Source organism: Chiloscyllium plagiosum, unplaced genomic scaffold (assembly GCF_037043375.1).
Source record: "Chiloscyllium plagiosum isolate Xiang-an unplaced genomic scaffold, Cpla_swu_hap1 HiC_scaffold_16, whole genome shotgun sequence".
Taxonomy (NCBI): Eukaryota; Metazoa; Chordata; class Chondrichthyes; order Orectolobiformes; family Hemiscylliidae; genus Chiloscyllium; species Chiloscyllium plagiosum.
Genome location: NW_028270154.1, coordinates 10515447 through 10542830, shown reverse-complemented (window position 1 = coordinate 10542830; position 27384 = coordinate 10515447). Strand labels below are relative to the sequence as shown.

The following is a 27384-nucleotide window of genomic DNA, read 5'->3' as shown; positions in this document are numbered from 1 at the left end:
TAAGCCTCTCTCAATCTTGGGGATGATTATAGACCTGATCACAAATTATCTTCTTCTTATATTAATTCTGAGTAGCAAGGTCAACATTAAATGCTTGAAACTAAAACAGAAGTTGCTGGAAAAGCTCAGCAGGTCTGGCAGCATCTGTGGAGAGAAATCAGAGTTAACGTTTCAGGTCCACTGACCCTTCCTCAGCACATTTTCTCCACATTAATACCCTCTAGGGTTGGCAGACTCCATGGAGAGAGAAACAGACATTACACTTTGGGTCTAATTTGAAATATCTTCAGGATTGGATAGGTGGGCTGGCCTTCAGTATTCTCAGTGAACTGCCAGCAATACTTAGGGAAATGGCTGTTGTGTGTCTGGGGTTTGGGAGGACATTATGATCCCATAATGTTGCCTGGTGGGGAATGGGTTGGAGGTCACAGGGCAGGGCAAGTGAAGACTAATCGATCGCACATTCTTTCTGTTTTTATTGCTTTGAGCAGAATGCCTGCGCCCCCGTGGGGAACAGCTTCGGAAACACCGACAGGCTGTTCTGGCAGCCCCTCAAGATCTCTGACATCAAGTGGAACTTTGAGAAGTTTCTCGTTGGCCCTGATGGCAAGGCCATTCAGCGATGGTTCCCACAGGTCCCCATCGCTACTGTCAGGGAGGATATCATTCGCTATATGAGTACTCTGCCCAATCGACAACAAAGAATCCTCTAAATGACATCGCAAAGCTTCATTGCTTCACCTGCATAATGATACAATGGTTTGAATTAGATAAATGATGCTTCTCCACATTGTTCTCCTTTTACACACTTCACCTCCCACTTCTTGCAACTACTTTTCCATTCACCCTCCCCCTTTCATTCTGTCTTACTCCCCACTCCCCCTCCATTATCACTCCCTGCTCCTCCACCCTCTCCCCTCACTCTCCCTCCACTCACTGTTCCCCACTCTATCCCCTTCACTCCCCCCTCCCCATTCACTGCTCCCCACTCTATCCCCTTCACTCCCCCCCCTCCATTCACTGCTCCCCACTCTATCCCCTTCACTCCCCCCTCCCCATTCACTGCTCCCCCTGCTATCCCCTTCACTCCCCTCCTCCCCATTCACTGCTCCCCATGCTATCCCCTTCACTCCCCTCTCTCCATTCACTGCTCCCCATGCTATCCCCTTCACTCCCCCCCTCCATTCACTGCTCCCCACTCTATCCCCTTCACTCCCCCCTCTCCATTCACTGCTCCCCATGCTATCCCCTTCACTCCCCCCTCTCCATTCACTGCTCCACACTCTATTCCCTTCACTCCCCCCTCTCCATTCACTGTTCCACACTCTATCCCCTTCACTCCCCCCTCCATTCACTGCTCCCCATGCTATCCCCTTCACTCCCCCCTCTCCATTCACTGCTCCACACTCTATCCCCTTCACTCCCCCCTCTCCATTCACTGTTCCACACTCTATCCCCTTCACTCCCCCCCTCCATTCACTGCTCCCCACTCTATCCCCTTCACTCCCCCCTCTCCATTCACTGTTCCGCACTCTATACCAATTTTTCACATGGGGATTTTAGTCAGGACCCTCCAGTTGCCTGAAGAAGATTTCTATTGGAACATTAAATCGATGCCCTCTCACTTATCTAATGCAAACCAATAATGCTAGAACGTTATACATAGTAGTTAATCACAGTCTGTGTCTAAGCCTCAGGATATCTCCAGGTGATGGGCTGGCAGGGCTGGGCGAGATGGGAAGAGGAGCTGTAAAGTGACGATTGGACCTAAAAGCAGGTGCTCCCTGCCAGGTCTGGTCTGAAGCTGGGTGAAGGCAGGCTCAGCCCTTTAGTGCATTCAGGCTGTCCTGTCAGCTCACCCAGAGCATGTCACCTCTCCCCACACACCAGCAGCTCTGCCTGCCTGCCTGTCAGGATATCAACAAGCCTCGAAAACACCTGTACACACAAATAAAAATCCATCTTTCACAAACCCTGCATCTGCCTGTGGGAATTGATTTCTCCTTTGTAAGTGCAGGCACCTGCTAGATGACTCAAGCACTAGCCATTCTCTGGTATTCCATCTGGTCTGATATCTGAGTGTGTGGGGCAGTGGTGAGCTATTGAATTATCACAGGAATCACACATATGTGGTAGCCTGAATCAGCTTTAGGGCGGAACAGTGGCCCAGTGGATAGCACTGCTGCCTCACAGCGCCAGGGAACCGGGTTTGATTCCAGCCTCAGGCAACTGTCTGCGTGGAGTTTGCGCATTCTCCCCGTGTCTGCGTGGGTTTGCTCCAGTTTCCTTCCACAATCCAAAGATGTGCAGGTTAGGGTGGATTGGCCATGCTAAGTTGCCCATAGTGTTCAGGGATGTGTTAGGGGTAAATGTAGACTAATATGGTTGGGGAATGGGTTTGGGTGGGATACTCTTCAGAGGGTCAGTGTGGACTTGTTGGGCCAATGCGCCTGTTTCCACACTATATGGATTCTATGACCTATGAAGGTTAGCTCAGAGGTGTTAAAGATAAATTATGCTAAATTAAGCTTACCTTCTGGGATAGAGTTACAGAATCAGGGACAGTGCATTGAATGTACAGAACTTGAATATCATGAAAAGCGACATGTGCCTCTGAGTAGCATGGTGGCTCAGTGGTTAGCAATGCTGCCTCACAGTGCCAGGGAACCAGTTTCAATTCCAGCCTCGGGCGACTATCTGTATGGAGTTTGCACATTCTCCCCGTGTCTGTGTGGGTTTCCTCTGGGTGCTCCGGTTTCCCCCCACATTCTGAAGATATATAAATTAGGTGGATTAGCCATGCTGTAGTGTCCACAGGTTATGGGGATAGGGATAGTGGGTGGGTCTGGGTGAATGTTCTTCAGAGAGGGTTATTGTGGACTCAGTGGGGGAATGGTCTGCTTCTACGCTGTAGGGATTCTGTGTTGTTGAAACTTTCCAGTTTGCATCATCAGGAAAAATGCAAGAGTATCAAAATGTCAAGTATTCACAACAATATATACGACAGAAGTAGAAGGGTTTTCGGGAAAAATTAGAAGATTCACACAAAGTCAAAATGCTCATTTGGAGAGTTGGTGCAGAAAAAATGGGCTGAATGGCTTCCTTCAGCATTATTAACAATTCCACCTTTCAGGGATCACACACCTTCCAGATAAATAGCATCTGTTAATGTTCCCTGTCCAAAAGAATTCAAACAGATTTTTACAGGCCCATTCTTTTTGATACAAACTCATCATTTACAAATTAATCAGCAAAGTATTTATGGTGCTCAGCCACCCTACCTTCAATGAGAATTATAGACTTTTCCAACAACTATTTGTATAACTTGTTTATAACTCCTTGGTTAGACAATAGACAATAGGTGCAGGAGTAGGCCATTCGGCCCTTCCAGCCATCACCACTATTCATTATGACCATAGCTGATCATCCACAATCAGTATCCTGTTCCTGCTTTATCCCCATTTTTTATCATCATCATTCCATGATGTGATCTGTCCAGCCAAATTCAGCCGATTGTAGGGAATCTAATCTAATCTAGTCTAATGTTGATTGAACGAGGTGTTTCTACAGCCATTATCCCCCATCCTTGAGAGAATGGTGTCTTGGAGAAGGGTTAAAATAGGACAAAGACCACATACTGGCTTAAGGTCTCTCCACTTTTCTTTATTCATTCACGAGACGTGGGTGTCCTTCACAGGGCCAGTATTTATTGCCCAATCCCTAGTTGCCCAGAAGGCAGTTAGGAGTCAACCCCATTGCTGTTGGTGTGGAGTCACATGTCGGCCCAGACTAGATAAGGATGGTAGATTCCTTCCCTAGAGCACATTAGTGACCCAGATGGGTATTTCCTGGCAATCGACAATGGAATTGTGGTCAGCGTTAGACTTTTAATTCCATTCTTTGTTCTTTATTGAATTTGAATTTTACCATCTGCCATGACAGGATCCAAACCCAGCTCCCCAGAATATTACCTGGGTCTCTGGATTAACAGTCAAGATTAGAGTGGTGCTGGAAAAGCACACAGGTCAGGCAGCATCTGAGGAGCAAGAAAATCGGATGCTGCCCAACCTGTCGTGCTTTTCCAGCACCACTCTAATCGTGACTCTAATCTCCAGCATCTGCACTTCCGCCAGTCTGGATTAACAGTCCAGCGATAATGCCACTTCTGCCCAGCTCTGTTGTATTTTGGTGAGAGCTCACTGAAGGAGGCGCAGAACTCCATACTTTCCCCGGTCCCCAAACAGAACTTGTAGCATCCCCCCTGCCCCCTACTTCCAGCTTCCCTCTCCATGTAATTCCAAGGTCGTTCTCATGGAATCCCTATTGTGTGAAAGCAAGCCATTCGGCCCATTGGGTCCACACTGACCCTCTGACGACCATCCCACACAGACCCATCCCCCTACCCTACCCCTGTAACCTTGCATTTCCCATGGCCAACCCACTTCGCCTGCACATCCCTGGACACTATGGGCAATTTTGGCACGGCCAATCCATCTAATCTACGCATCTTTGGACTGTGCGAGGAAACCAGAGCTCCTGGAAGGAACCACACAGGGAGAATGTGCAATCTCTACACAGAGACCCCAGGGTGGAACCGATCCTGTGCCCCTGGTGCTGTGAGGCAGCGGCGTTAACCACTGTGCTGCCCTTCTCTTTCAGGCCTTGGCTTTCCAAAGCATTCCCTCTCGCCTCTGAGGCCAGTGCTTTTTGGAGGGGGTGGGTGTAATTAAAATTGGCACGTAATTACAATAATGCCTGGCACCTTCACCACTACCTTCCCTCTTACCTGGGCTTAGGGGCAATGGGATTTAAAACAGATGAGGAGGAATTACTTCTCTCAAAGGATTGTGAATCTGTGGAATTCACTATCCCAGAGTGCGGTGGATACTGGGACACTGAATAAATTTAAGGAGGAGATAAGACAGGTTTATAATTAGCAGTGGGTTAAAGGGTTATGGGCAAGGAAATGGAGCTGAGGCCCAGATAAGATCAACCATGCTTGTAGTAAATAGGTAAATAGTGGAGCAGGCTCGAGGGGCTGAATGGCCTCCTGCTCCTGGCTCACCTTCACGTCTGAAACACCCCCCCCCCCCAGTAAAATTCAGGCCTGATATTGTCATCGAAATGAGTGCTTTCAGCATCGCCAAGGACTGGCGGCTGCCGATAAGGTAATTACAGAGAGGAACTGGTGAATCCCAATGGTATGTCACCACCTTCCATTCCTCTGGCCTTTCTCACCATCTGTCTGTAATTGGCCAAGTCTGATAGCACACAGTGTCCCGGAAGTGAGATGTTGACAGCCCACAAGTTACACATTTCCCAGGTCAACAAGCCCATCACAAAACCTGACAGCAGCTGATGTTCAGAAATCTTCAACAACAAAAGGCCATTCGGCCTTCCATCAAATGCTATTTATTCTTTCATGGGATGCGGACAGCATGGCTTCATATAGTAGCAGGCATACACCATTCGGTCATTCGAGCCCTGCCATCAATAGATTCCTGGCTATTCAGTTTCTGTTTTAGAATCCACAATCCTTTCTGTCCCCGGTAACCCTTTGATTCCTCTCTACAGCAAGGATCTGTTTCCCTTGAAAATATTCAAAGAACCACCACCTCCCATTGCCTTCTCAGGCAGGGAGTTCCAAACTGGCACTTCCCTCACAGAAAGCAGTTTTCATCTCTCTGAGAATCCCTACAATGCAGATAGAGGCTATTCAGCCCATCCACTCTGCACTGACCCTACAAAGAGCATCCCACCCAGATCTAGTTCCTGACCCTATCCCTGCAATTCCCATGGCTTTCAAACCTAACCTACACATCCCTAAACACTATGGGCAATTTCCCAAAGCCAATCCACCTAACCTGCACATCTTTGGACTGTGGGAGGAAACCCACACAGACACAGGGAGAATGTGCAAACTCCACACAGACAGTAACCTGAGAGAGGAATCAAACCCAGGTCCCTGGTGCTGTGAGGCATCAGTGCTAACCATTGCGCTGCCCCTAAAAGGATGATCCCTTATTTTAAAACAATATCCCTTGCTGTGGACTGAGTTAGACATATTTTCTATCACCACCTTGTCAAAACCATTCAGGATCTTCTCCACTTCAACCAAGTCATCCCTCCCTCTTCTAAATGCCAACAAAAATAAGCCCAGCCTGTTCAGTGTTGCCTCATAGGAAATCACCTCATTCCAAATATTTATCTAGTAAACTGCCTCTGAACTGTCCTCTGGGACCCCTTACTTGCCTGAGAAGCTCCTGTGCTGAAAATGTGTTACTGGAAAAGCGCAGCAGGTCAGGCAGCATCCAAGGAGCAGGAGAATCGACGTTTCGGGCATGAGCCTTTCTTCAGGATTCCTGAAGAAGGGCTTATGCCCGAAACGTCGATTCTCCTGCTCCTTGGATGCTGCCTGACCTGCTGCGCTTTTCCAGCAACACATTTTCAGCTCTGATCTCCAGCATCTGCAGTCCTCACTTTCTCCTGAGAAGCTCCTGTCCCTGACCCCAATCAAATCAGAAGATAATATCCTAATAGTGTGACTGCCTCCTGGTACATCGCAGTGTCTGCAGTTCAATGCCCGTTTTAAACCACGATCTCAAACCGTGATTGCAGACATGTTTGCCCTGGATCACAATGGTATCCAGAAACTCCCACATACTGCAGACTTGACGCATCACCTGGCATGGTGAGTCTTAAGTCATTGTTACGCATTAATGAGTTTTTATTCATACTTCATTACATTATTTACCGAGGTTTCTTTGTTTATAAATTACCACCAATTTGTATATGTTAAAACTTTGAATAGAAAAGCCCTTAAATCACTTAAAATACTCATCAGATAGCTCCTTGAACAGCAAGGACAAATCCCACATTCCCAGTTTTCACTCAGTTTCCTTAACTGTACTAGTTTCTAACAGGTCCAAGCATTGGAGCACATCACTACATGGCCTTTTTCAGAGGGCAGATAAAAATCAGCCACATTACTGTGGGCCTGGAGTGACATGTAGGCCAGACTGAATAGATTTCATTCCTAAAGGCAGTAATGAACCAGATGGGTATTTAATGAGAATCAATGATTCATAGTCACCAAGATTAACTTTATCTTAAATATTTATTCATTGGAACTAGCTGCAGTGATAGGATATGAAGCTATGAGCATTAGCTTGAATCTCTGGAATGCTAACTCAGTGACACTCACCCATCATTGCCCTCCAGTTAATCAGCTCCACTAGATCCAGGCTGTTCCACCTCCTCCCAAAGCCCCTGCCAAATAGGTGAGGCCAAATTCAAACGCATCTGACTCCCAAACGTACTTAGAGTGTTTGCGTACCGAGCACTGGGAAAGGGGCCTGAAATATAGGAGCTGCAGTAGGCCATTCAGCCCTTTGAGCTTGCTCTGCCATTCAACATGATCCTGGCTGATCATCTAACTCAGTCCCCTGTTCCTTTCTCCCAAAATCCTTTGATCCCTTTAGCCCTAAGAATTATATCGAACCATTTTCTGAAAACATTCGAGATCTGTAACTGACATCTTCTGCAGCAGATAATTCCAGAGCCTAACTCCTCTCTGGGTGAATAAATATTTCCTCATCTCAGACTTCAAACGGCCTACCCTGTGATCCTGGTTCTGGGTTCCCAAGAGATTGCATTTAACCTGTCAAGCCCTGTTGGAATTTTATTGGTCTCGATGCAATCCCTCCTCATTCTTTGTAACTTGTGGGATGTGGGGATCACTGGCTGGGCCAGCATTTATTGCCCATTCCTAGTTGCTCCTGAGAAGGTGGGGATGAGCTGCCTTCTGCAGTCCATGTGCTGTAGGTTGACCCACAATGTTCTTAGGGAGGGAATTCCAAGATTGTGACCCAGTGACACTGAAGGAACTGTGATATATTTCCAAGTCAGGATGGTGAGTGGCTTGGAGGGGAACTTCCAGGAGGTTGGGTTTCCATGTATCTACTGGCAGAAGAACAATGGGCTGAATGGCCACATTGCTCTGCTGTATGGGTCTAAGCACCAGCCTGGAGTGGTTGGACCATGGCTGATTTTGAAAAATTAATTCACAAGAAGTGGGCATTGCTGACTGGGCCAGCGTTCATTACCCATCCCTAGTTTCTCATTGAGAAGCTAAGGGGGCAAGCTACTTTCTGGAACTACTGCAGTCCACCTGCTGTGGGTTGACCCACAGTAGGGAAGGAATTCCATGATTGTGACCCATTTACAGTGAAGCGACGGCAATATTTTTCCAAGTCAGGATGGTGAGGGGCTTGGAGGGGAACTTGCAGAAGGTGGTGTTCCCATGTATCTGCTGCCCTTGTCCTTCTAGATGGAAGTGGTCGGGTTTGGAAGCTGCTGTCTGAGAATCTTTGGTGGATTTCTGCAGTGCATCTTGTAAATAGTACATACTGCTGCTACAGAGCGTTGGTGGTGGAGGGAATGGATGTTTGTGGATGTGGTACCAATCAAGTGGGCTTCTTTGTCCTGGATGGTGTCAAGTTTCTTGAGTGTTGTTTGAGCTGCACCCATTCAGGCAACTGGGGAGTATTCCATCACACTCCTGATTTATGCCTTGTAGATGATTGTCATGATTTGGAGGAGCCGGTGTTGGACTGGGGTGGACAAAGTTAAAAATCACCCAACAACAGGTTATAGTCCAACAGGTTTATTTGGAAAACACTCCGAAAACTAGTGCTTCCAAATAAACCAGTTGGACTATAACCTGGGGCGGTGTGATTTTTAACTTTGTAGATGATAGACAGGCTTTGGGGAGGCAGGAGGTGAGTTACTGCTGCAGATTTCCTCACCTCCTTGTTCCACCAGTTTCCCTCACCTCTTACCAAACCAAAGAAATTTGCAAGAAAACCCCTCCACTCCACACCCATTTCATTCCAAGTGAAAGGAACACACACCAGATTTAATCAGTTTATTGGAACAAAAAAAAAGGTGCTTAAAACAACAAAGATTGAGTTTGACTGACTGCTCCAAATATCACACTCAAATGTCTCCCATCAACCCCTGACATGAAGCCTATCATAGTCCAACAGCACAATTTGTAATCATTTGTCTGGTGACAGATACCCGCAAGTTCCAAGGCGCAGTGAGAGGGGAAGGCTGAGCAGAATCGGAGGGTCGTGCAGGGTGAGCAGAGACTAATAAAGCCAACTTTATTAAGGAAAGGACGGGGATTAGGACTGGCATTGACGATACTGCAGGAAATGTCCATATTTCAGAAGCATGAGAGGGGGGAAAAAGGAAGAGAGAACAAACATTTATCTACAACCTTTCACCATTCCAATGGGCACCACAGCCAATGTGAAGTGCACACTTAGTTGTAATCAAGGACCATCTCTGCACAGCAAGATCCCAACAGCAGACGGAGAAGGGTAGAGAAACGGTGGGCAAGAAAAGAAGGGGGCAGAGAGCGGGAGACCTTTGAACACAAGTTATTCGAAAGGATGACAACGTAGCCCAAGTTCATGAAGCATACTTGAAAGATGGACCCAGTCTGGATCAAGGCTGGGAGAAAATAGGTGACCCACTGAGGGACAGGGGCTTCCTGGCCCAGAAAAAACAGTAATGGAGCAGGCAACGAGGCAAGATTTCAAAATCCTTGACAGGGGATCGGTTTGGGAAGGTGCGGCACTTAGCATCATTTCTGCTTCAAAACACTTGAATCGAGTCATCCTGTTCGATTAGAGAGATGCTGACAGGGGTTTCTAACTATGGGTTTACTCCTTGGTTACAGGCCTTGGTGGTGGGGTAAGGAATAAAATCAGACTTTACAAAACAATGCTTTAAATACTTTGTCCAAACAAAACATTAGTGGTCCTTACCCTAAAAGGTTACCACTTCAGGTTTGTAAAGTAAAATGTGTTTTATGTTCACTTGGTATTAAAACATCTAGGAGATGGATGGGGGAAGAGAGATTAGACAGCAATAGGTCATATATTGACAGGTGAATCTTTAGAACCTCTTGAAAGAACCTTTTTCTCACACCTTTGGTCTGCAAACGTGGATGGTGGGTTGTCAACTCTCGCCATTGAACTTTACCTGATTGTACAAAATGGAGGGAAGGGAGAAACAAGATGGGGGACAGGCAGCACATGAAAATAGAGGAAGGCTTCCCAACATTAACCAAAAGGGATCATCACCCAGCCCACCCCCAGCACCAGCCCAGCCAATCGGGTGCTGCGGTATCTGCTAATGTACTCAAGACTACAGCGTCAAGCAACCTTGGGAGATGGAGGTCCTCGCAATCCGTGCTGCTGTTGAAGGAAGGTAGAGTGCAGTCACCTTGGGATGGTTAAACCACTGGGCACTGCACAGGGCCAGCTTGGAATAATTTGGTTCCTCCTCCCTCAATGCTGCCCCTTCCCGAGCCTGGGAGATGTAGGTTCTGGGGGGGGGTAAAGAAAGCAAAAGTCAAATTAGTTCATCAACACGGACTCACAGGTAATCGGACACATTATGTCTCTTCCATAACCGACACTCAGTAGCTGCAGTGTGCGCTATTTACAAGATACAGTTCAGAAATTCAACAAAATTCCTCAGACAGCACCTTCCAAACCCACAGCCACTTCCTTCTAGAAGGACAAGGGGTAGCAGATACATGGGAGCACCACCCCCTGCAAGTTCCCCTCCAAGCCCCTCACCATCCCGACTTGGAAATATATCGCCGTCCCTTCACTGTCGCCGGGTCACAATCCTGGAATTCCGTCCCTAAGGACATTGTGGGTCAACCCACAGCAGGTGGACTGCAGTAGCTCCAGAAGGTAGCTTGTCCTCACCTTCTCAATGGGCAACTAGGGATGGGCAATGAACGCTGGCCCAGTCAGCAATGCCCCCTTTTTTTAGATTAGATTTCCTACAGTGTGGAAACAGGCCCTTCGGCCCAACAAGTCCACACCGACGCTCCGAAGAGTAACCCACCCAGACCCATTTCCCTCTGACTAATGCACCTAACACTATGGGCAATTTAACATGGCCAATTCACCTGGCGTGCACATCTTTGGACTGAGAGAGGAAACTGGAGCACCCGGAGGAAACGGGGAGAATGTGCAAACGCCACAGAGACAGTCACCCGAGGCTGGAATCGAACCTGGGACCCTGGGGCTGTGAGGCAGCAGTGCTAACCACTGAGTGACCGTGCCGCACCAAACACTTCTTGTGAATGAATTTTAAAAAAGCAGCCATGTAGCCCAACCACTCCAGGCTGGTGTTTAGACCCACACAGCAGAGAAATGTGGCCATTTAGCCCATTGTTCCTCTGCCAGCCCTTCACAAATGTCATCCCATTTAGTTCCACATCCCAGCTTTGTCTCCAAAGAGTCTTGAAAATTAGTCCTCTGTCCGCATCACTCCAGAGTTCGACAACTCTCTGATTGCAGTTTCTCCTCGGTTCTCCGAGAATTCTTTATTGAATACCCGGCCTTGAGTCTTTAAACTTTGCCTGTTCTCCTCAGGTAGGGCTGACCCAGACGGCACAATGAGTAAGGAAAGGCCGAAGATTCCAAATGGAAATGGCATCGAACCCTAGGTACCAATCCTTTCCACACCGACTGTGTGCCAAGTGAGCTAACTAATACCCCAACCCCCCCCCCCCCCCCCCCAAACTCCCCTCATCCATAAGAATCCTTACACATTTGTACACATGGATGACCACGGCAAAGAGTCAAAGCCCCTTTGCAGCACAGGAATCCCTCTCTGGAATTCTTTCCAGAAATTTATTTGCCAGCAAACCACTGAATCCTTACAGTGCGAAAACAGGCCATTCGGCCCATCTAGTCCACACCGACCCTCTGAAGAGCAACTCAGACACACCCCATCCCTGTAGTTCTCATTTCCCATGGCTAATCCACCTGACCTGCACATCTTTAGAATGGAAACTGGAGCAGCCGGAGGAAACCCACGCAGACATGGGGAGAATGTGCAAACTCCACACAGACAGTTGCCAGAGGCTGGAACTGAACCCCAGTCCCTGACTCTGTGAGGCAGCAGTGCTAATCACTGAGCCACCGTGCCACCCTAATGTCAGAAGGATTTACAAGTTGACCCTCAATTGGTTTGGCCACAGTCCTGGTCTGTCAAGTCCTTGAGTGTGACTTGAACCTGGAGTGTCTGGTTCAAAGGTCCGACTCCTGCCTGCCTTGAGGAATGCCCTTTGTCCTTCATTTCTATGGCGCCCTGTGGGAGACAGAGTCAGGAAACCTCCTCTGATATCTGCCTTGGTATTTTCATTGTCAGCATTCTCACGGAGGCTGTTGGTGAGAACCTTTCTAATGACCCCCCAGTGTTCTGATTAACAGGGTCAGACCATGCAAGCGCAAGGAGGTGATGTTGAAGTTGTATAAGACACTTGTTAAGACCTCAGCTGGAGTCTTGTGTATAGTTGTGGGTCCCACATTATAGGGAAGTTGTAAATGCATTGGAGAGGGCTGAGAAGCGTATTCCAACAATGGTTCCAGGAATGAGAAACATCCCCGAGGTTACGACATAACACTCAAGGCTCCAGGCCTAGTGTGGAAAAGTGGGGCTAGTATTCGTACTGGTATATCTTGGATAGTACAGACTCAATGGGCCAAAGAGCCCCATCATAGATTGAAGAGGCTGGGTTTGTTCTCCTTGGAGACAGGAGGACTCGGGGGAGATCAGAGAGAGGTTTACCAAATGATGAGCAGACTGATGATAGGGGATAGGAAGACACAGCTCCTGCTTTGTAAAGAGATAGGATCAAGAGGGCATAGGTTTCAAATGATTTCCTTGGAAGTGGAAGGTCATGTTACTGCTCTACAGGACATTGGTTCGGCCACTTTTGGAATACTGTGTTATTCTGCTCTCCCTCCAACCGGAAGGATATTGTGAAACTTGAAAGGATTCAGAAAAGATTTACAAGGATGTTGCCAGGGTTGGGAGGTTTGAGCTATAGGGAGAGGCTGAAGACTAGGGTTGTTTTCCCTGGAGCGTCGGAGGCTGAGGGGTGACCTTATAGAGGTTTATAAAATTATGAGGGGCATGGATAGGGTAAATAGACAAAGTCTTTTCCCTGGGGTGGGGGAGTCCAGAACTAGAGGGCATAGGTTTAGGGTGAGAGGGGAAAGATATAAAAGAGACCTAAAGGGGCAACGTTTTCACACAGAGGGTGGTGCGAATATGGAATGTGCTGCCAGAGGAAATGGTGGAGACTGGTACAATTACAACATTTAAAAGGCATCTGGATGGAGATATGAATAGGAAGGGTTTAGGGGGATATGGGCCAAGTGCTGGCAAATGGGACTTGGTTAGGTTGGGATATCTGGGTAGGCATGGACGGGTTGGGCCAAAGGGTCTGTTTCTGTACTGGACATATCTATGACTGTACACGCAAACAAAGTAAGGTTTATGTAAGCAAAATCTCTCGCACCCAATGAGTAGTTAGAGTCCGGAACTCTCTGTCTGGAAATGTGGCGGAGGCAGGTTCAACGGAGACACCGGATGTTTATTTGGATAGAAATGATGTGGGGGGATATGGGGGAAAGGCAGGAGATTGGCACTGGGGGGAGAACCAGTGCAGGCGTGATAGACTGAATGGCTTATCTCTGTGCTGAGACAATTCTGTGGTCATATCACATTGACGTCTGTGGACAAATGGGAATTGGATCCCCCCACATTCCAACGGCAAAGAAACTGCAAAAGTACTCCACTGCTCGTAAAACCCTCTGGGACACAGAGGTGGTGAAAGGTGCTATATAAATGCAGTTGTTTGTTTCTTTTACTGGGGATTTAACAAGTGCTGCACATTTTACCAATGACCAGTGACAGATTAAACTTTTAAAAGTGCCTGTTGAAGTAGGAGAGGTGCTGGGAATTGGGAAACTCTATTCCTTGTTGGGATGTTTTTGGGTTAAATGCTTTAAGCAGAGGCTGACAGTGCAGGTTTTAACAATCTGCTCAGCCTGAGACACAGCAACGCCTATGCCAGGGCAGGTTACCAGTGACAAAGTACAACCTGTTTGTCTCAATCCCTCTGGACAGTGTGCTCTGTCACTGTTACAGACTCCCTGTGCAATGACAAACATCAGTTATTGATTGAAAAGTCCAGAGCCTCTGGGAGATGAGACTGTTCAGTTTCAGCCGCTTTGTGCAAATATCCAACACTCACTCTCTCTCCCCAAACGATTCATAAAAGCCCATCTGACTGACCGCAGGAGATAGTGAGGACTGCAGATGCTGGAGATCAGAGTTGAGAGTGTGGTGCTGGAAAAGCGCAGCAGGTCAGGCAGCATCCGAGGAGCAGGAGAATCGATGTTTCGAGCATAAGCTCTTCATCAGGAATGTGTGGGTGGGTGTGTGTGTGTGTGGGGGGATGGGAATAAGGGGTAAGGGCTATCAACCACACAGCCTCAACACGGATTTCACCAGTTTCCAAATCTCCCCTCCCCTCAGCCCATCCCAGATCCAACCCTCCAACTCAGCACCGCCCTCCTGACGTGTCCTACCTGTCCATTCTCCTTCCCACCTATCGGCTCCACCCTCCCCACTGACTCCTGTCACAACCACCTCCTATCTGCATTTACCTATCACCATCGCACACCCTTTTCCCCTCAGCACCAACCCCCCCTTCGCACCCCCTACTTATTTCTCAGCACCCCCTTCTCCCTCCCCAGTCCTGATGAAGGGTTTAAGCCTGAAATGTCGACTCTCTTGCTCCTCGGATGCTGCCTGACCGGCTGTGCTTTTCCAGCGCCACACTTTGAGAAAATTACCGCACAGTACAGGCCATTCGGCCTTTGCCAACTCGAAGAGATCACCCCTCCCCACTCCACCCCCACAGTCGCCTGTTCCTACAAACTTTCTCCTTTCACTCCGGGGAACACATCAGGAACAGGAAGAAAGCAACAAGGTGATTTTCATTTTGATGGCGCCTTTCCTGGTCTCAGAATGCACTTCCCAACCAATGAAGTATTTGAAAGACGGAGATTGTTGTGAAGCCTGGACCCAGTTGGTGCACAGTGAGCTGCCACAGTGAACAATGGGATAAGTGACCCAGGTGGATGTGTATCCAGAATGTTGGTTGAGGAAGACAGTGATTGGCCATGACGCCAGGAGGATTTATTCTCACACGATAATGTCATGGGATCTTTATGACTCACTTTAATGGGTCAAGTAAACCTTACGTTCAGGTGCTGGTGCCTGCAGGAATGTGCTGTACCCTCAGACAGTCCCTCCAACTCAAACACTCCCTCAGCACTGAATCTCCGGCAGTGCGGCACCCACTCAGCACTGGTCCTCTGACTGTGCGGCACTCTTTTGGCACTGACCCTCCGACTGTGCGGTACTCCCTCAGCACTGACCCTCTGACAGTGCGGCACTCCCTCAGCACTGACCCTCCGACAGTGCGGCACTCCCTCAGCACTGACCCTCTGACAGTGCGGCACTCCCTCAGCACTGATCCTCCGACAGTGCGGCACTCCTTCGGTACGGGCCCTCTGACAGTGCAGCACTCCGTCAGCACTGACCGACCGACAGTGCGGCACTCCCTCAGCACTGACCCTCGGACAGTGCGGCACCCCTCAGTATTGATCCTCCGACAGTGTGGCACTCCCTCAGTGTAGTTGTACTGAGTTTGTGTCTAGGGGTGGCCCACAGGCCGGTGTGAAGTGAGTGAGGGTCTGACTTCAATCCATCCGTCACTCAACGAGGGCTCACCTTTTCCATCAGCCTTGGGCCGATCTGTCCCTGCAGCGTGTGGACTCCGTGCGGCTGGGAATGCAGCATTCCAGGGAAACTCCGACTGCAATTAACATAAACAATAAAAAACAATGCGAATGATGGGGGGGATAAAAGAGAGGGATGGAGGAGGGGAGTGAGAGAGCGGGGAGAGAGAGAGAAAGATAGTAAAGAGAGAGAGAGAGACAGACATACACAGAGAGAGGAAGGGGAGAGAGAACGAGAGAAAAAAGGAAGAGACAGCAGGATAGAGAGAACAGACAGCAAGAGGGACAGAGTGGCAAAGAGAGCAAGAGCGAGAGCGAGAATGAGAACACGAGAGAGAGAGAGAACGCAAGAGAGAGAGAGAAAACGAGACAATGAGAGTTAGACAACGAGAGCGAGACAGAGAAAACGAGGGAGAGACAGAGAATGGGAGCAAGAGGGAGAACGAGGGAGAGGGAGAGAGAGAAAACGAGAGAGGAAGAGAGAGAACGAGGGAGAAAGAGAGAGAACGAGGGAGAGGGAGAGGGAGAGAGAGCGAGAACGAGAGAGAGAGAGAGAGCGAGAGCAAGAGAGCGAAAGAGAGAACGAGGGGGAGAGAGAGAGAACGAGAGAGAGCAAGTGAGAGACATGGTGACTCTAAAGAGCTGCTGTCTCATACCTACCCCTCGGAATTGGGCATGTGCCCCGGGTCCAGCAGGTGGGTAGTGAATCTGCCAGTCATAACCCCCAAAGCCAGCGGTGGGGTGGGGGAGGGGTGGGTATTGGATTTGGTATGGAGGGGGGCAGTACGGCCCGGGGGCTCCAGCTGGTGGGTCCGATGGCCTCCTGTCACCCGCAACCTGCAAAACCCACAAAGACCAAAGTGAGCGAGAGCTCCCACCGTGTCCTTGACACACAACGGGGGGGGGGGGCTGGGGCCACATTCATTCAAAACACACCTTCACTTCTATAGCCGCCATCACCATCCCAACGTGTCCCACAAGACCACATACAGTCAATGGAACATGCCTTTCTGAAACAATGTGGGAAACATCATGACCAACTGGTGCACAGCAAGATCCCAACAATTCCCTATAAACGACCAAGTAATCCATTCCAAAAAGACATGACGACGTTTTGCGACATTTCCAGAGAACCAGCTGTTTTTCACAAAGTGCCGGCCACATCTCGATATCCGACTGACAGGATCGAATGTACAGCAAAGAAAACCAAACACGTCCCTTTCACTCCCTGGTCCAGCTCCAGCCCAAGTTAAAGGAAGGCTCCTGCCTGGAGTTGAATTGTTACCAGTCCGTGTGTCGCCACTGGGGATGGTATTAATCCGTCACTGGAAATGTTAACACCTCCGACAGTGCGGCACTCCCTCAGCACTGACCCTCCGACAGTGCGGCACTCCCTCAGTACTGGCCCTCCGACAGTGCGGCACTCCCTCAGCACTGACCCTCTGACAGTGCGGCACTCCCTCAGCACTGACCCTCCGACAGTGCGGCATTCCCTCAGCACTGACCCTCCGACAGTGCAGCGCTCCCTCAGCACTGACCCTCCGACAGTGCGGCACTCCCTCAGCATTGACCCTCCGACAGTGCGGCACTCCCTCAGCACTGACCCTCGGACAGTGCGGCACTCCCTCAGCACTGACCCTCGGACAGTGCGGCATTCCCTCAGCACTGACCCTCTGACAGTGCGGCACTCCCTCAGCACTGACCCTCCGACAGTGCGGCATTCCCTCAGCACTGACCCTCCGACAGTGCGGCACTCCCTCAGTACTGACCCTCTGACAGTGCGGCACTCCCTCAGTACTGACCCTCCAACAGTGCGGCACTCCCTCAGCACTGACCCTCCGACAGTGCAGCACTCCCTCGGTACTGACCCTCTGACAGTGCGGCACTCCCTCGGTACTGACCCTCTGACAGTGCGGCACTCCCTCAGTACTGACCCTCCGACAGTGCAGCACTCCCTCAGCACTGACCCTCCAACAGTGCGGCATTCCCTCAGCACTGACCCTCCGACAGTGCAGCACTCCCTCAGTACTGACCCTCCGACAGTGCGGCATTCCCTCAGCACTGACCCTCCGACAGTGCAGCACTCCCTCAGCACTGACCCTCCGACAGTGCAGCACTCCCTCAGCACTGAACCTCTGACAGTGCGGCACTCCCTCAGCACTGACCCTCCGACAGTGCGGCGCTCCCTCAGCACTGACCCTCCGACAGTGCTGCACTCCCTCAGCACTGACCCTCCGACAGTGCAGCACTCCCTCAGCACTGACCCTCCAACAGTGCGGCATTCCCTCAGCACTGACCCTCCGACAGTGTGGCACTCCCTCAGCACTGACCCTCCGACAGTGCGGCATTCCCTCAGCACTGACCCTCCAACAGTGTGGCACTCCCTCAGCAGGGAGCACTTGCTTGAGTCATTGGTAAGACGTGATCCCACACACCTGTGACTCGAATGATGCCAGGGCATCAGCCACTGAGCTACACCTGGTCATAGAATCAGGTACAGAAGATGGGTGGCATGTTAGCTCAGTGTTTAGCACTGCTGCCTCACAGCGCCAGGAACCAGGGACTGATGCCAGCCTCAGGTGACTGTGTGGAGTTTGCACATTCTCCCAGTGTCTGCATGGGTTTCCTCCCACAATCCAAAGAGGTGCAGGTTAGATGGATTGCTCTTTGGAGGGACAGTGCAGACTTGTTAGCTCAAATGGCTAAGTTGTGGGGTTAGATGATAAAAGGCCATTCGGCCAATCAAGTCTGTACTGTCACTCTACTATCTACACTAGTCCCACTTGCCCACACTGGGCTCATCACCTCAAGTGTTATGGCATTTTAAGTGTTTATCCAAATGTTATTTTTTTGAGAGACCCTCAAAGAGGTTCCCGATAGTCAGTATCAGGCAGGTTATGTCTGGCCCTATCCTGTAAAATTTGTCACCAGGGAAAGAGTTAGTGTGTGTTCTTGTGGACTGGCAAGTTAGCAAGAGAAGGTTAAGGCAAGTCAGTGAAACATTGGCAGCGCAGGGTAGTTTAGTATCTGCTCCATTCCACTCTCAGCAGCACAGAGAAAGACCTTTATTTAATATGTTGGGGTCTTATTTAATGTTTCTCTTGCTGGTTTGTTGCGCAGCCAACACAACAAAGAAAGAGACAGACGCATCACTCGCTGTGTGGCGGAATTCCGGCTGAAAGGAGCAGCCGATTTAAAGGGAGTCAGATCAGGAAACAGCTCCACGGAGGAAAGGGCAAGGAATTTGGAATCCACCTTGAGCAAAGGCAAATGATGGGTGCATTGGAAATCAGAGGGTGTGTGCTGGAGAAGCTCAGCAAGTCTGGCAGCATCTGGGGAGAAAGAAACAGAGTTTTCATTGCAGATCTGATTTGCCACCTCAGCAGGAACCGTTTTGAATAGAAGCTGCCAAATCCTGTTGAGTTTCTCTCGCAATTTCTGTTTGGGATAGTTTCAGACCTCCAGCACCCACAGGTCTTTGAATAACAGAAATCAATCAATAAAACAAAGGGATGAAGAAGGGTCGAATAGAGATATGTTTGAGGAATCTGCACTCGGTTAGATTTCAGTGAATGACACAGCAGGCACGAGGAAGTGAATGGTCTCCTATGTGACTCCAAGATGGACTGTTGAACCCCAATTCCCATCTAGTCAGGCACTGCCCACTCCCAACGGCAGGTCAATACCTGTTTCTGATGCTTCAGCAGCCTCTGAATTTTTTCCTTCTCCAACTTCTCCTTCTGATAATCTTCCTGATAGATTCTCAGCTGAGAGAGAGAGCAGACAAGAGAACTTTCAGCAGCTGCGAGCAGACAAGCAGACAGGCACAGGAGTCAGTGAGAGCGGATCCAGAGACAAAACTCAAATGTCAGACTCAGGAGAGGGAGGGAGGTGTACCCTGGGGACGGGTGGGTGGGGGGAGAGGGAGGTGTACCCTGGGGACGGGTGGGTGGGGGGAGAGGGAGGTGTACCCTGGGGACGGGTGCGTGGGGGGAGAGGGAGGTGTACCCTGGGGACGGGTGCGTGGGGGGAGAGGGAGGTGTACCCTGAGGACGGGTGGGTAGGGGGGGGAGGGAGAGAGGGAGGGAGGTGTACCCTGGGGACGGGTGGGTGGGGGGGGAGGGAGGTGTACCCTGGTGGGGGGGGAGGGGTGTACTCGCCCAGTAAACCATTCAAAATCCTGCAGAGGTTTATCAGCGACCCAACTACGACAGGGAACGAAACAAGGAGACAGGTACAGGTACACACAGACAGTGAGGGTGGTGCATGGTGCACAGAGCTAGATAGAGAGACAGAGAGAGAGAGAGACACGTATTGAGAGAGTGAGTGAACAAGAGAAAGAGAGCGAGGGGAGAGAGAAAGAGAGAGGGGAGAGGGAGGGAGAGAGAAAAAGAGAAATCGATGTAAGAGAGAGGGAGAAAGATAGAAAGAAAGAGAATGAGAGAAGGGGAGAGAGAAGGAGAAAGACAGGGAGGGTGGGAGAGAGGAAGAAAAAGAGGGCGAGAGAGAAAGAGAGAGAGGAAGAGAAAGACAGAGGGGGAGGACGAAGACAGAGAGAGTGCAGGACAGAGAAAGAGAGAGAAAGAGAAAACATGAAAGAGAGAAGAGAAATAGACAGACACAGAAACGTTTGCTGAAGAGAGAGAGAGAGAGAGACACACAGATGGCAGAAGCTCCAGATGCATTGGGAAACAGTTGCAGAGTTTGGGAATTGGGTTAGTTTGAGTGAAGGCAGGCAGCAGTACCAACGAAAAGCAGCACCAATCCCAGAGGCTGGCAGGAGGAGCGTGTTAAGAGGAGCAGTATTTTTGCAAAGACAAATCCTCCCACACTGCAGCTAAGGCCGGATCAACTACCCTAGAGAGAGCTGCTGGGTAAACCTCACCCAGAATGCTTCTGGGCCGAGCATCAAGGAACTGGCCCCAAGGACCAGGCACCTGTGGAGCAGACCTCCTGTGGCAGTGCTCATGGATAGAGAGAAAGAACAAACGTGTATCTGCATTCCCATGGTAACACCTGGACCAATCAGAATCTATCAGTCTGGCGTGAGAATTAAGACTATAAAAGTCTAAGAAATAGGAACATGAGTAAGCCATTCGGCCCCTCGAGCCTGTTCCACCATTTTCTTGCCTTTACCCTGTAACCTACGATTAAGACTGACAGTTAACTGTTCTTGTGCGTCACCATGCCAATGAGGGCCCAGCCAACCAGCAGGCTACATACACAGCGGTGTCTCTTCAACCCGTCTGTTTCCCCCTCATTCTGATAAGGGAAAGACCAAAAACCACAATGTCTGCTTTCAGCAAAGGTTTAAACTTACATTTCGATAGCGTCTTTCACAAATCACAGGATATCCCTCAGAATCGACCAAGTAGTTTTTTTTTGACTTGTAATTAACATTGCAAAGTAGGAAACACAACAGTGGATTTGTGCACAGCAAGCTCCCACAAACATCTGGTAAAAATCTTTTAGCAACATTGGTCAAGGGGTGAATCTTGGCTCTGGATCCTGCTGCTCTTTGAGACAGAGGTAGCGGGATCAGTCGTGTCTAATTGAGCGGTCAGACACAGCATCAGTTCAACCTCACATCAGGAAGGCGTCACCTCAGAGAGGGTGCAGGGCTCGCTCCGGGCTGCACTGGGAGTGCAAGCCTGGGTTAGATCATCACTCCCGGAGAGTGTGTGTGTGGCCTCGTGGGGAACAACTCCACCTCGGAGGCTGAGGGTGTGGGTATCAAGACCCAGTTAGGTAAGAATCTTAAGGGCCCTCTTAGGTAAGTATGGAAAGATCCCATGGTTCGCTTGTGCGCGGCCAAGTGCATCCTGCAAATATTTGCCCTTTAACCAACAGAGGTTCGTTTATTCACCCCCAGGATGTCAGCACCGTTGGCGAGGTCAGCATTTATTACCCAGCCCTAATTACCCAGAAGGCAGTGAGGAGTCAAGCACAATACTGGAGTCACGAGTAGACCAGACCAGGTAAAGATGGGAGTTTCCCCTCCCTAATGGACACTTGGGAGGCAGATGGCTTTTCTTCCCCCAACAATCAATTAGGTTCTTAATTCCAGATTTTTATTGATTTTAAATTCCACCCTCTGCTGCAGTGGGATTCGAACCCAGGAGCCCAGAACATTCCCTGGGTCTCTGGATTAACAGTCACATCCGTGCAACCGCGGCAGCCACATTTCCCAATGACAACCGCACTTCCAGAAATATTGTGCTACTTTGGTTGTCAGGTGCTCCAAGACTGTGATAGGCGCTATGCGAATGAAAAGTCCCCTGAACAAATAACTGAGTGATACACACGCACACACACCCCGACAGGTGGGAGCTCAGAAATTGTTGCATTGAGTCTCTTGAGTTACAGTGTGAGAGTGCCCAGGAATGAAATCCGCAGTGAAAGAAGGGGAAAGGGTCCTTGGTAGACAAGGAGGCTGGGAGAACACAGCAGGACAGGGAGCACCAGGAGGTGGAGACGTCAACGTTTCGAGTGTAACCCTTCCTCAGCACTGGGGGTGGGGGTAAGGGGAGCTGCAGATAAAAGGGGGTTTTGGGGGGGGGGTGGGGAACAGTGAACTGGGGACAAGTGAAGACAGGTAGAGTGTACGACCTGGTTGGTCAATGGGAGCAGCGGGAGGGTCTGGAAAGGGAGTCAGGGGCTGGGGAGGGAGATTATTTGAAATTGGAGAACTCAATGTTGAGTCCTATGGGCTGTAGGCTGCCCCAGGCAGAAGATAAGGTGTTGTTCCGCCAATGTGCGGTCGGATTCACTGTGGCAATGGAGCAGGCCGAGGATGACTATGTCGGAAAGGGAGTGGGAAGGGGAAATCCAAAACAAAAACCAGTAGTGTTTGTTTCTCACTGTTTAACGCTTACTGGCTCGCGTTCGTTGGAGATGGGAGATCGGACATGGGGCTAGGCAGTGGGAAATCACAGGAGTAAAACCTCCAGGGTTTAATGACTTTCTTTGGGATATTCATAGACTCCCTACAGTATGGAAGCAGATCATTCGGGCCATCAGGTTCACACCGACCCTCTGAAGAACATCCCACCCACACTCACATCCATGGTACACTGGGGAAACTGAGCCGACTCTACAACAACTGATGGACGGACACCGCGCAACAGTTGCCGGACAGTGCTGTTCCCTCCCACACAGGGAACACTTCAGCGGTCTGGGACATTCCACCTCGGACCTTCGGGTGACCATCATCCAAGGTGGACTTCGGGACAGGCAGCAGCGAAAAGTGGCCGAGCAGAGGCTGATAGCTAAGTTCCATACCCATAGGGAGGGCCTCAACCGGGACCTTGGGTTCATGTCACACTACAGGTGACCCTACTGCACTACATATTTAGGCACACACACACGCACACACACACACACACACACACACGTAAGTCTATGGGGTGAATTTGCATTTGCAGAATGGTATTTGCAAATACATTCTATTTTGTTCAAAAAGCACTGTCTGTAGGCAGTCAATATTTTTTATAATCCATGAGACACTTTATAAATTCCTACTTTGGAAACAGAACCAGTTTGACTCAAGATTGGAATACAGACAGACTCTGAGCTCACACCTTTAATGCATTGTCTGAGCTGAGATGACACTTTTTTTTAAATGAAACCTGAAGTTTTCTCGGGACTGTGACGTATAGAGTCATAGAGATGCACAGCACGGAAACAGTGCTGTTCGGTCCAACCTGTCCATGCCGACCAGAAAGTTGCCCCTTAGGTCTCTTTTATATCTTTCCCCTCTCACCTTAAACCTATACCCTCTAGTTCTGGTCTCCCCAACCCCAGGGAAAAGACTTTGCCTATTTATGCTATCCATGCCCCTCATAATTTTGTAAACCTTACTAACTGTACCTCTTATGCTCGCATCAAAATCCTTTATGTAAATGACAAAAAGTAGAGGGCCCAGCACCGATCCTTGTGGCACTCCACTGGTCACAGGCCTCCAGTCTGAAAAACAACCCTCTACCACTTGAAAGAAGTTCTGGGACTTATGTATTAATGAACGGAAACCTGCATCCCCATTCTAAGTGATTAAAAACTTAACAGCAATCTAGGTCTGTTCAATACATTGTATCAGTTGTATGACACTTTGATCTTTTGCTATAAATTCTGTGTCCTACGATCTTATTCTCCACAACCACCTGTCGAAGGAGCAGCACTCCAAAAACTAGTGCTTCCAAATAAACCTGTTGGACTATAACCTGGTGGTGTGTGATTTTTAACTAAAGAGAGGAAGAGAGAGAGAGAGAGAGAGAGAGAGAGAGAATGGGGAGGGTGTCCCCATCACAGTGTACCTGCGTGTTCAACAACGTCATCTGTGTTTGAACTTTCTCGAGTTTCTGCCTCAGCTCTTCTTTCTCCTCGTTCATCCGCTCTCGGTCACTGCGCTCCCGCTGAAAATCCTCTTCAAATATTTTCACCTGAGGAGGCAGAAAGCTCATTGCTGTTGGGAGGCAAGCCCCTTCTTATTCCAGGTCGCATCAGCTCCCTCCCTGATGGCTCGATCCCCAGCTCCCAGCCAGCTCCGGGGAAGGGGAGCAGGCAATCTCTCCCTGGTGAAGGGGGACACCTTGGAATAACCCAGGTCTTTCCCCCAGGGTGGTGTGGGGTGGGGGGGAGCCCCCAACTAGAGGGCATAGGCCAAAGGCGAGAGGGGAAAGATTTAAAACGGGAACTAAGGGGCATCCTTTTCATGCAGAGGGTGGGACGTGTATGGAATGAGCTGGGAGAAAGTCAGGACTGCAGATGCTGGAGATCACAGTTGAGAGTGTGGTGCTGGAAAAGCACAGCAGGTCAGGCAGCATCCGAGGAGCAGGAGAATCGACGTTTCAAGCATAAGCCCTTCATCAGGAATGGGGCTTGCTGTGTTTTTCCAGCACTACACACTCGACTCTCAACTGCAAGGTGTTCCGCAGGGAGCCCTCTGCTCTGAGATTTTTATAAATGATTTGGATGAGGAAGTGGAAGGGACAGAGGGATCTTGGGACCCTTGTCCATAGATCCCTCAAAGTTGTCACCCAAGTTGATAGGGTTGTTAAGAAGGCATGTGGCGTGTTGGCTTTCATCAGCAGGGGGTTGAGTTTAAGAGCCGCGAGTTTAAGATGCAGCTCTGTAGAACTCTGGTTAGGTCACACTTGGAATAGTGTGTTCAGTTCTGGTCACCTCATTATAGAAAGAATGTGGAAGCTTTCCAGAGGGTAAAGAGGAGATTTACCCAGATGCTGCCTGGACTGGAGGGTATGTCTTACGAAGAAAGGTTGAGGGAGCTAGGGCTTTTCTCATTGGAGCGAAGAAGGATGAGAGGTGACTTGATAGAGGCATACAAGATGTTGAGAGGCATAGATAGAGTGGATAGCCAGATGCTTTTTCCCAGGGCAGAAATGTCCATCGTGAGGGACCATAATTTTAAGGTGATGGAAGGAAGGTTTGGGGAGATATCAGAGGTCAGTTCTTTACACAGAGTGTGGTGGTGTGTGGAATGCACTACCAGCGGTGGTGATAGAGTCAGATACATTAGGGACATTTCAGCAACTCTTGGATAGGCACATAGAAGTTAATACCACGAATGAAGGGCATGTAGGTTAGTCTGATCTTAGAATAGGATAAAAGGCTAGCACAACATTGAGGGCTGAAGGGCCTGTACTGTTCTATGTTCTATGTGATTGGAGTAAAAGAATAAAATCAATCCCTCTATAAAGATGTGGGCCTTTACTTGGATATGCACGTGTGTGCGTGTGCAGCATCAGTTACTGGAGACTTGTCCCCAACACTGAACTCCCTCCAGCATGGTTCATTCCCCTGATTCTGTGACCCTTTGCTGCTTCTGTCTGCAACACAGACTGTACCGAGTACTCCGCGTGGATTCCAGGGAACGGGGGACACTGCTCCTCACAACCTGACAGCTGGAAGGCCTGTCCATTCTCCTAGCTCCCAAACAATTTTCAGAGAAGATTTTGGAGAGACAGAGAGGGGTTTAAGGGTGAGCCTGGCAGGGGCACAGGGCTGAAGCAACAAGAGGTGGCCGCTGGAACACCAATAGAAAAATACAGGACAAAGAAAGGAGTTTGGGATTATCTACTCACCTGCTGCTTGAGCACCTCGATCTGGGTGAGGAGCTCAGTCCTCCTCGCACTCATACACGAGTCACTGGTGTTGCTGAACAGAACCGGCTGTGGGCTCGATGGCTGTGCAGCGAGAGCCTCACCCAAGGCCTAGGGAAGAAACAGAGGGCTGTCAGTGACAGGACTGAAATTAGCTGGGAAAATTGGCTGTGCGCGTTTACGCACGTGTGTGCATGTCCATGTGTACACATGTGTGCGCCCATGTATGTGTACCCATGTGCATGCGTCCATGTACACGAACGTATACACATGTGCGCGCGCACGCGTGTATGTACATGAATACGTGTGTGTGTATGTGTGTGTGTGTGTGTGTGTGTGTGTGTGTGGGTGGGGGTGTGTGTGTGTGGGCATTCCTGGATCCAAGGGTTACCCAAGGAGGCTGGTGCCTGACCTTGTTGAGACGCTGAATTTCCTTTTCCTGGTATTCCCGCTGTTTGGTGAGGGGCAGGAGCTGGTTCTGCAGACACTGGTTCCTCTGTTTCAGCTCCTTCATCTCTGCTAGACACCTCTCCTTCTCGCTCTGAAGGACAAACATGGAGACAGATAAAGGATTCTCAGTCGCTGGCTGCAGTCCCATTTATCCAGCACCTCTGACAAAGCGAATGACTGTGTTGTGTAGCGAAGGGACACTGAAACGACCAGAGAGTGAGCGAAGAAAGTGAACAAGCAAATAAAGTAGTCAGGAAATCATTGGCCCATAACTTCAGAAGAAGACGCTGCACATACAAGACAGAGAGGGAAGGGAGTGAGAGAGGGAGGGTGTGCAGAATAGAGAGTGAGTGTGGGAGAGTGAGAGAACAACATATCTAGCCCCTGTGATGGTGAAATAATTTACAGAAATACAAATCATCTGGCTTGTCCACTCTGGCAAGACTTGTTCTCCAACTTGTTTCTGAACTTTGTTGGTTTTACAGGAGAGTCAGAGTTGAAAAGTGTGGCGCTGGGAAAGCACAGCAGGTCAGGCAGCATCCGAGGAGCAGGAGAATCGACATTTCGGGCATAAGCCCTTCATCAAAGTCCTCACTTTGTCCTTTGCAGGAAATCACACAGGCTCAAGTTTTACCCCCGATTAAAAACAACTGCCCATCTCCTGAGAGGGTGAACGTGAATTTCAAACTGATACAAAGCCAATTTCAAGGGAATGATGGGGGTAAATGGACTGAAAATAGGAATGGCAGTAAATAGTGAGGACTGTAAAAAGACATGGTTCAAAATATGCAATAAAATCTATTGCATAAAAGCAAAACAGCTCAGCATGAAAATCTAGCAGTGCTTTCCAGGGGACGTTAAGGATAGCATTTGATTAAAAGTAGAGCATTTTCACATTTATAAAAACAATAGGACATCTGAAGATTAGGAATGTTTTAGACACCAATCACCAACAGTTAGTAAAGGGCAGAAAAATAGAATGAGTGTCAACTAGCTGGAAACAAAAATAACAGATAAATGTTTTTTAAAAAAAGAGGGGAGTAGCCAAAATAAATATTGATCCCTCCGAGGCAGAAATAGGGAAATAATCCTGGGGAATGAGGAAATAGCAGAGATGTTAA

The 27384-nt window shown here is 49.3% G+C and overlaps 2 protein-coding genes across 6 annotated transcripts in view; one reads left to right on the top strand and one right to left on the bottom strand.

The window, feature by feature from the left end:
- gpx3 (glutathione peroxidase 3) overlaps positions 1–1977 on the top strand; it is a 28589-nt gene extending 26612 nt beyond the window's left edge. Inside the window, exon 5 of the mRNA XM_043703092.2 lies at positions 492–1977. Within this exon, the coding sequence (XP_043559027.1) occupies positions 492–713 (222 nt within the window). The 3' untranslated portion in view covers positions 714–1977. The remainder of the gene's footprint in view (positions 1–491) is intronic.
- Positions 1978–8911: 6934 nt separating this feature from the next.
- The window catches only part of tnip1 (TNFAIP3 interacting protein 1), a 146053-nt gene continuing 127580 nt past the window's right edge, over positions 8912–27384 (bottom strand). For 4 of the 5 annotated variants that reach the window (XM_087995110.1, XM_087995107.1, XM_087995108.1 and 1 more), the window contains exons 12-18: positions 26226–26354; positions 25796–25924; positions 24008–24133; positions 19382–19462; positions 16356–16532; positions 15688–15772; positions 8912–10399 (exon numbers count right to left, since the gene is read on the bottom strand). In XM_087995110.1, coding sequence (XP_087851236.1) covers positions 10362–10399; positions 15688–15772; positions 16356–16532; positions 19382–19462; positions 24008–24133; positions 25796–25924; positions 26226–26354 — 765 coding nt within the window. In that variant the 3' untranslated portion in view covers positions 8912–10361. The remainder of the gene's footprint in view (positions 10400–15687; positions 15773–16355; positions 16533–19381; positions 19463–24007; positions 24134–25795; positions 25925–26225; positions 26355–27384) is intronic. The other variant, XM_087995111.1, reaches the window with a different exon arrangement.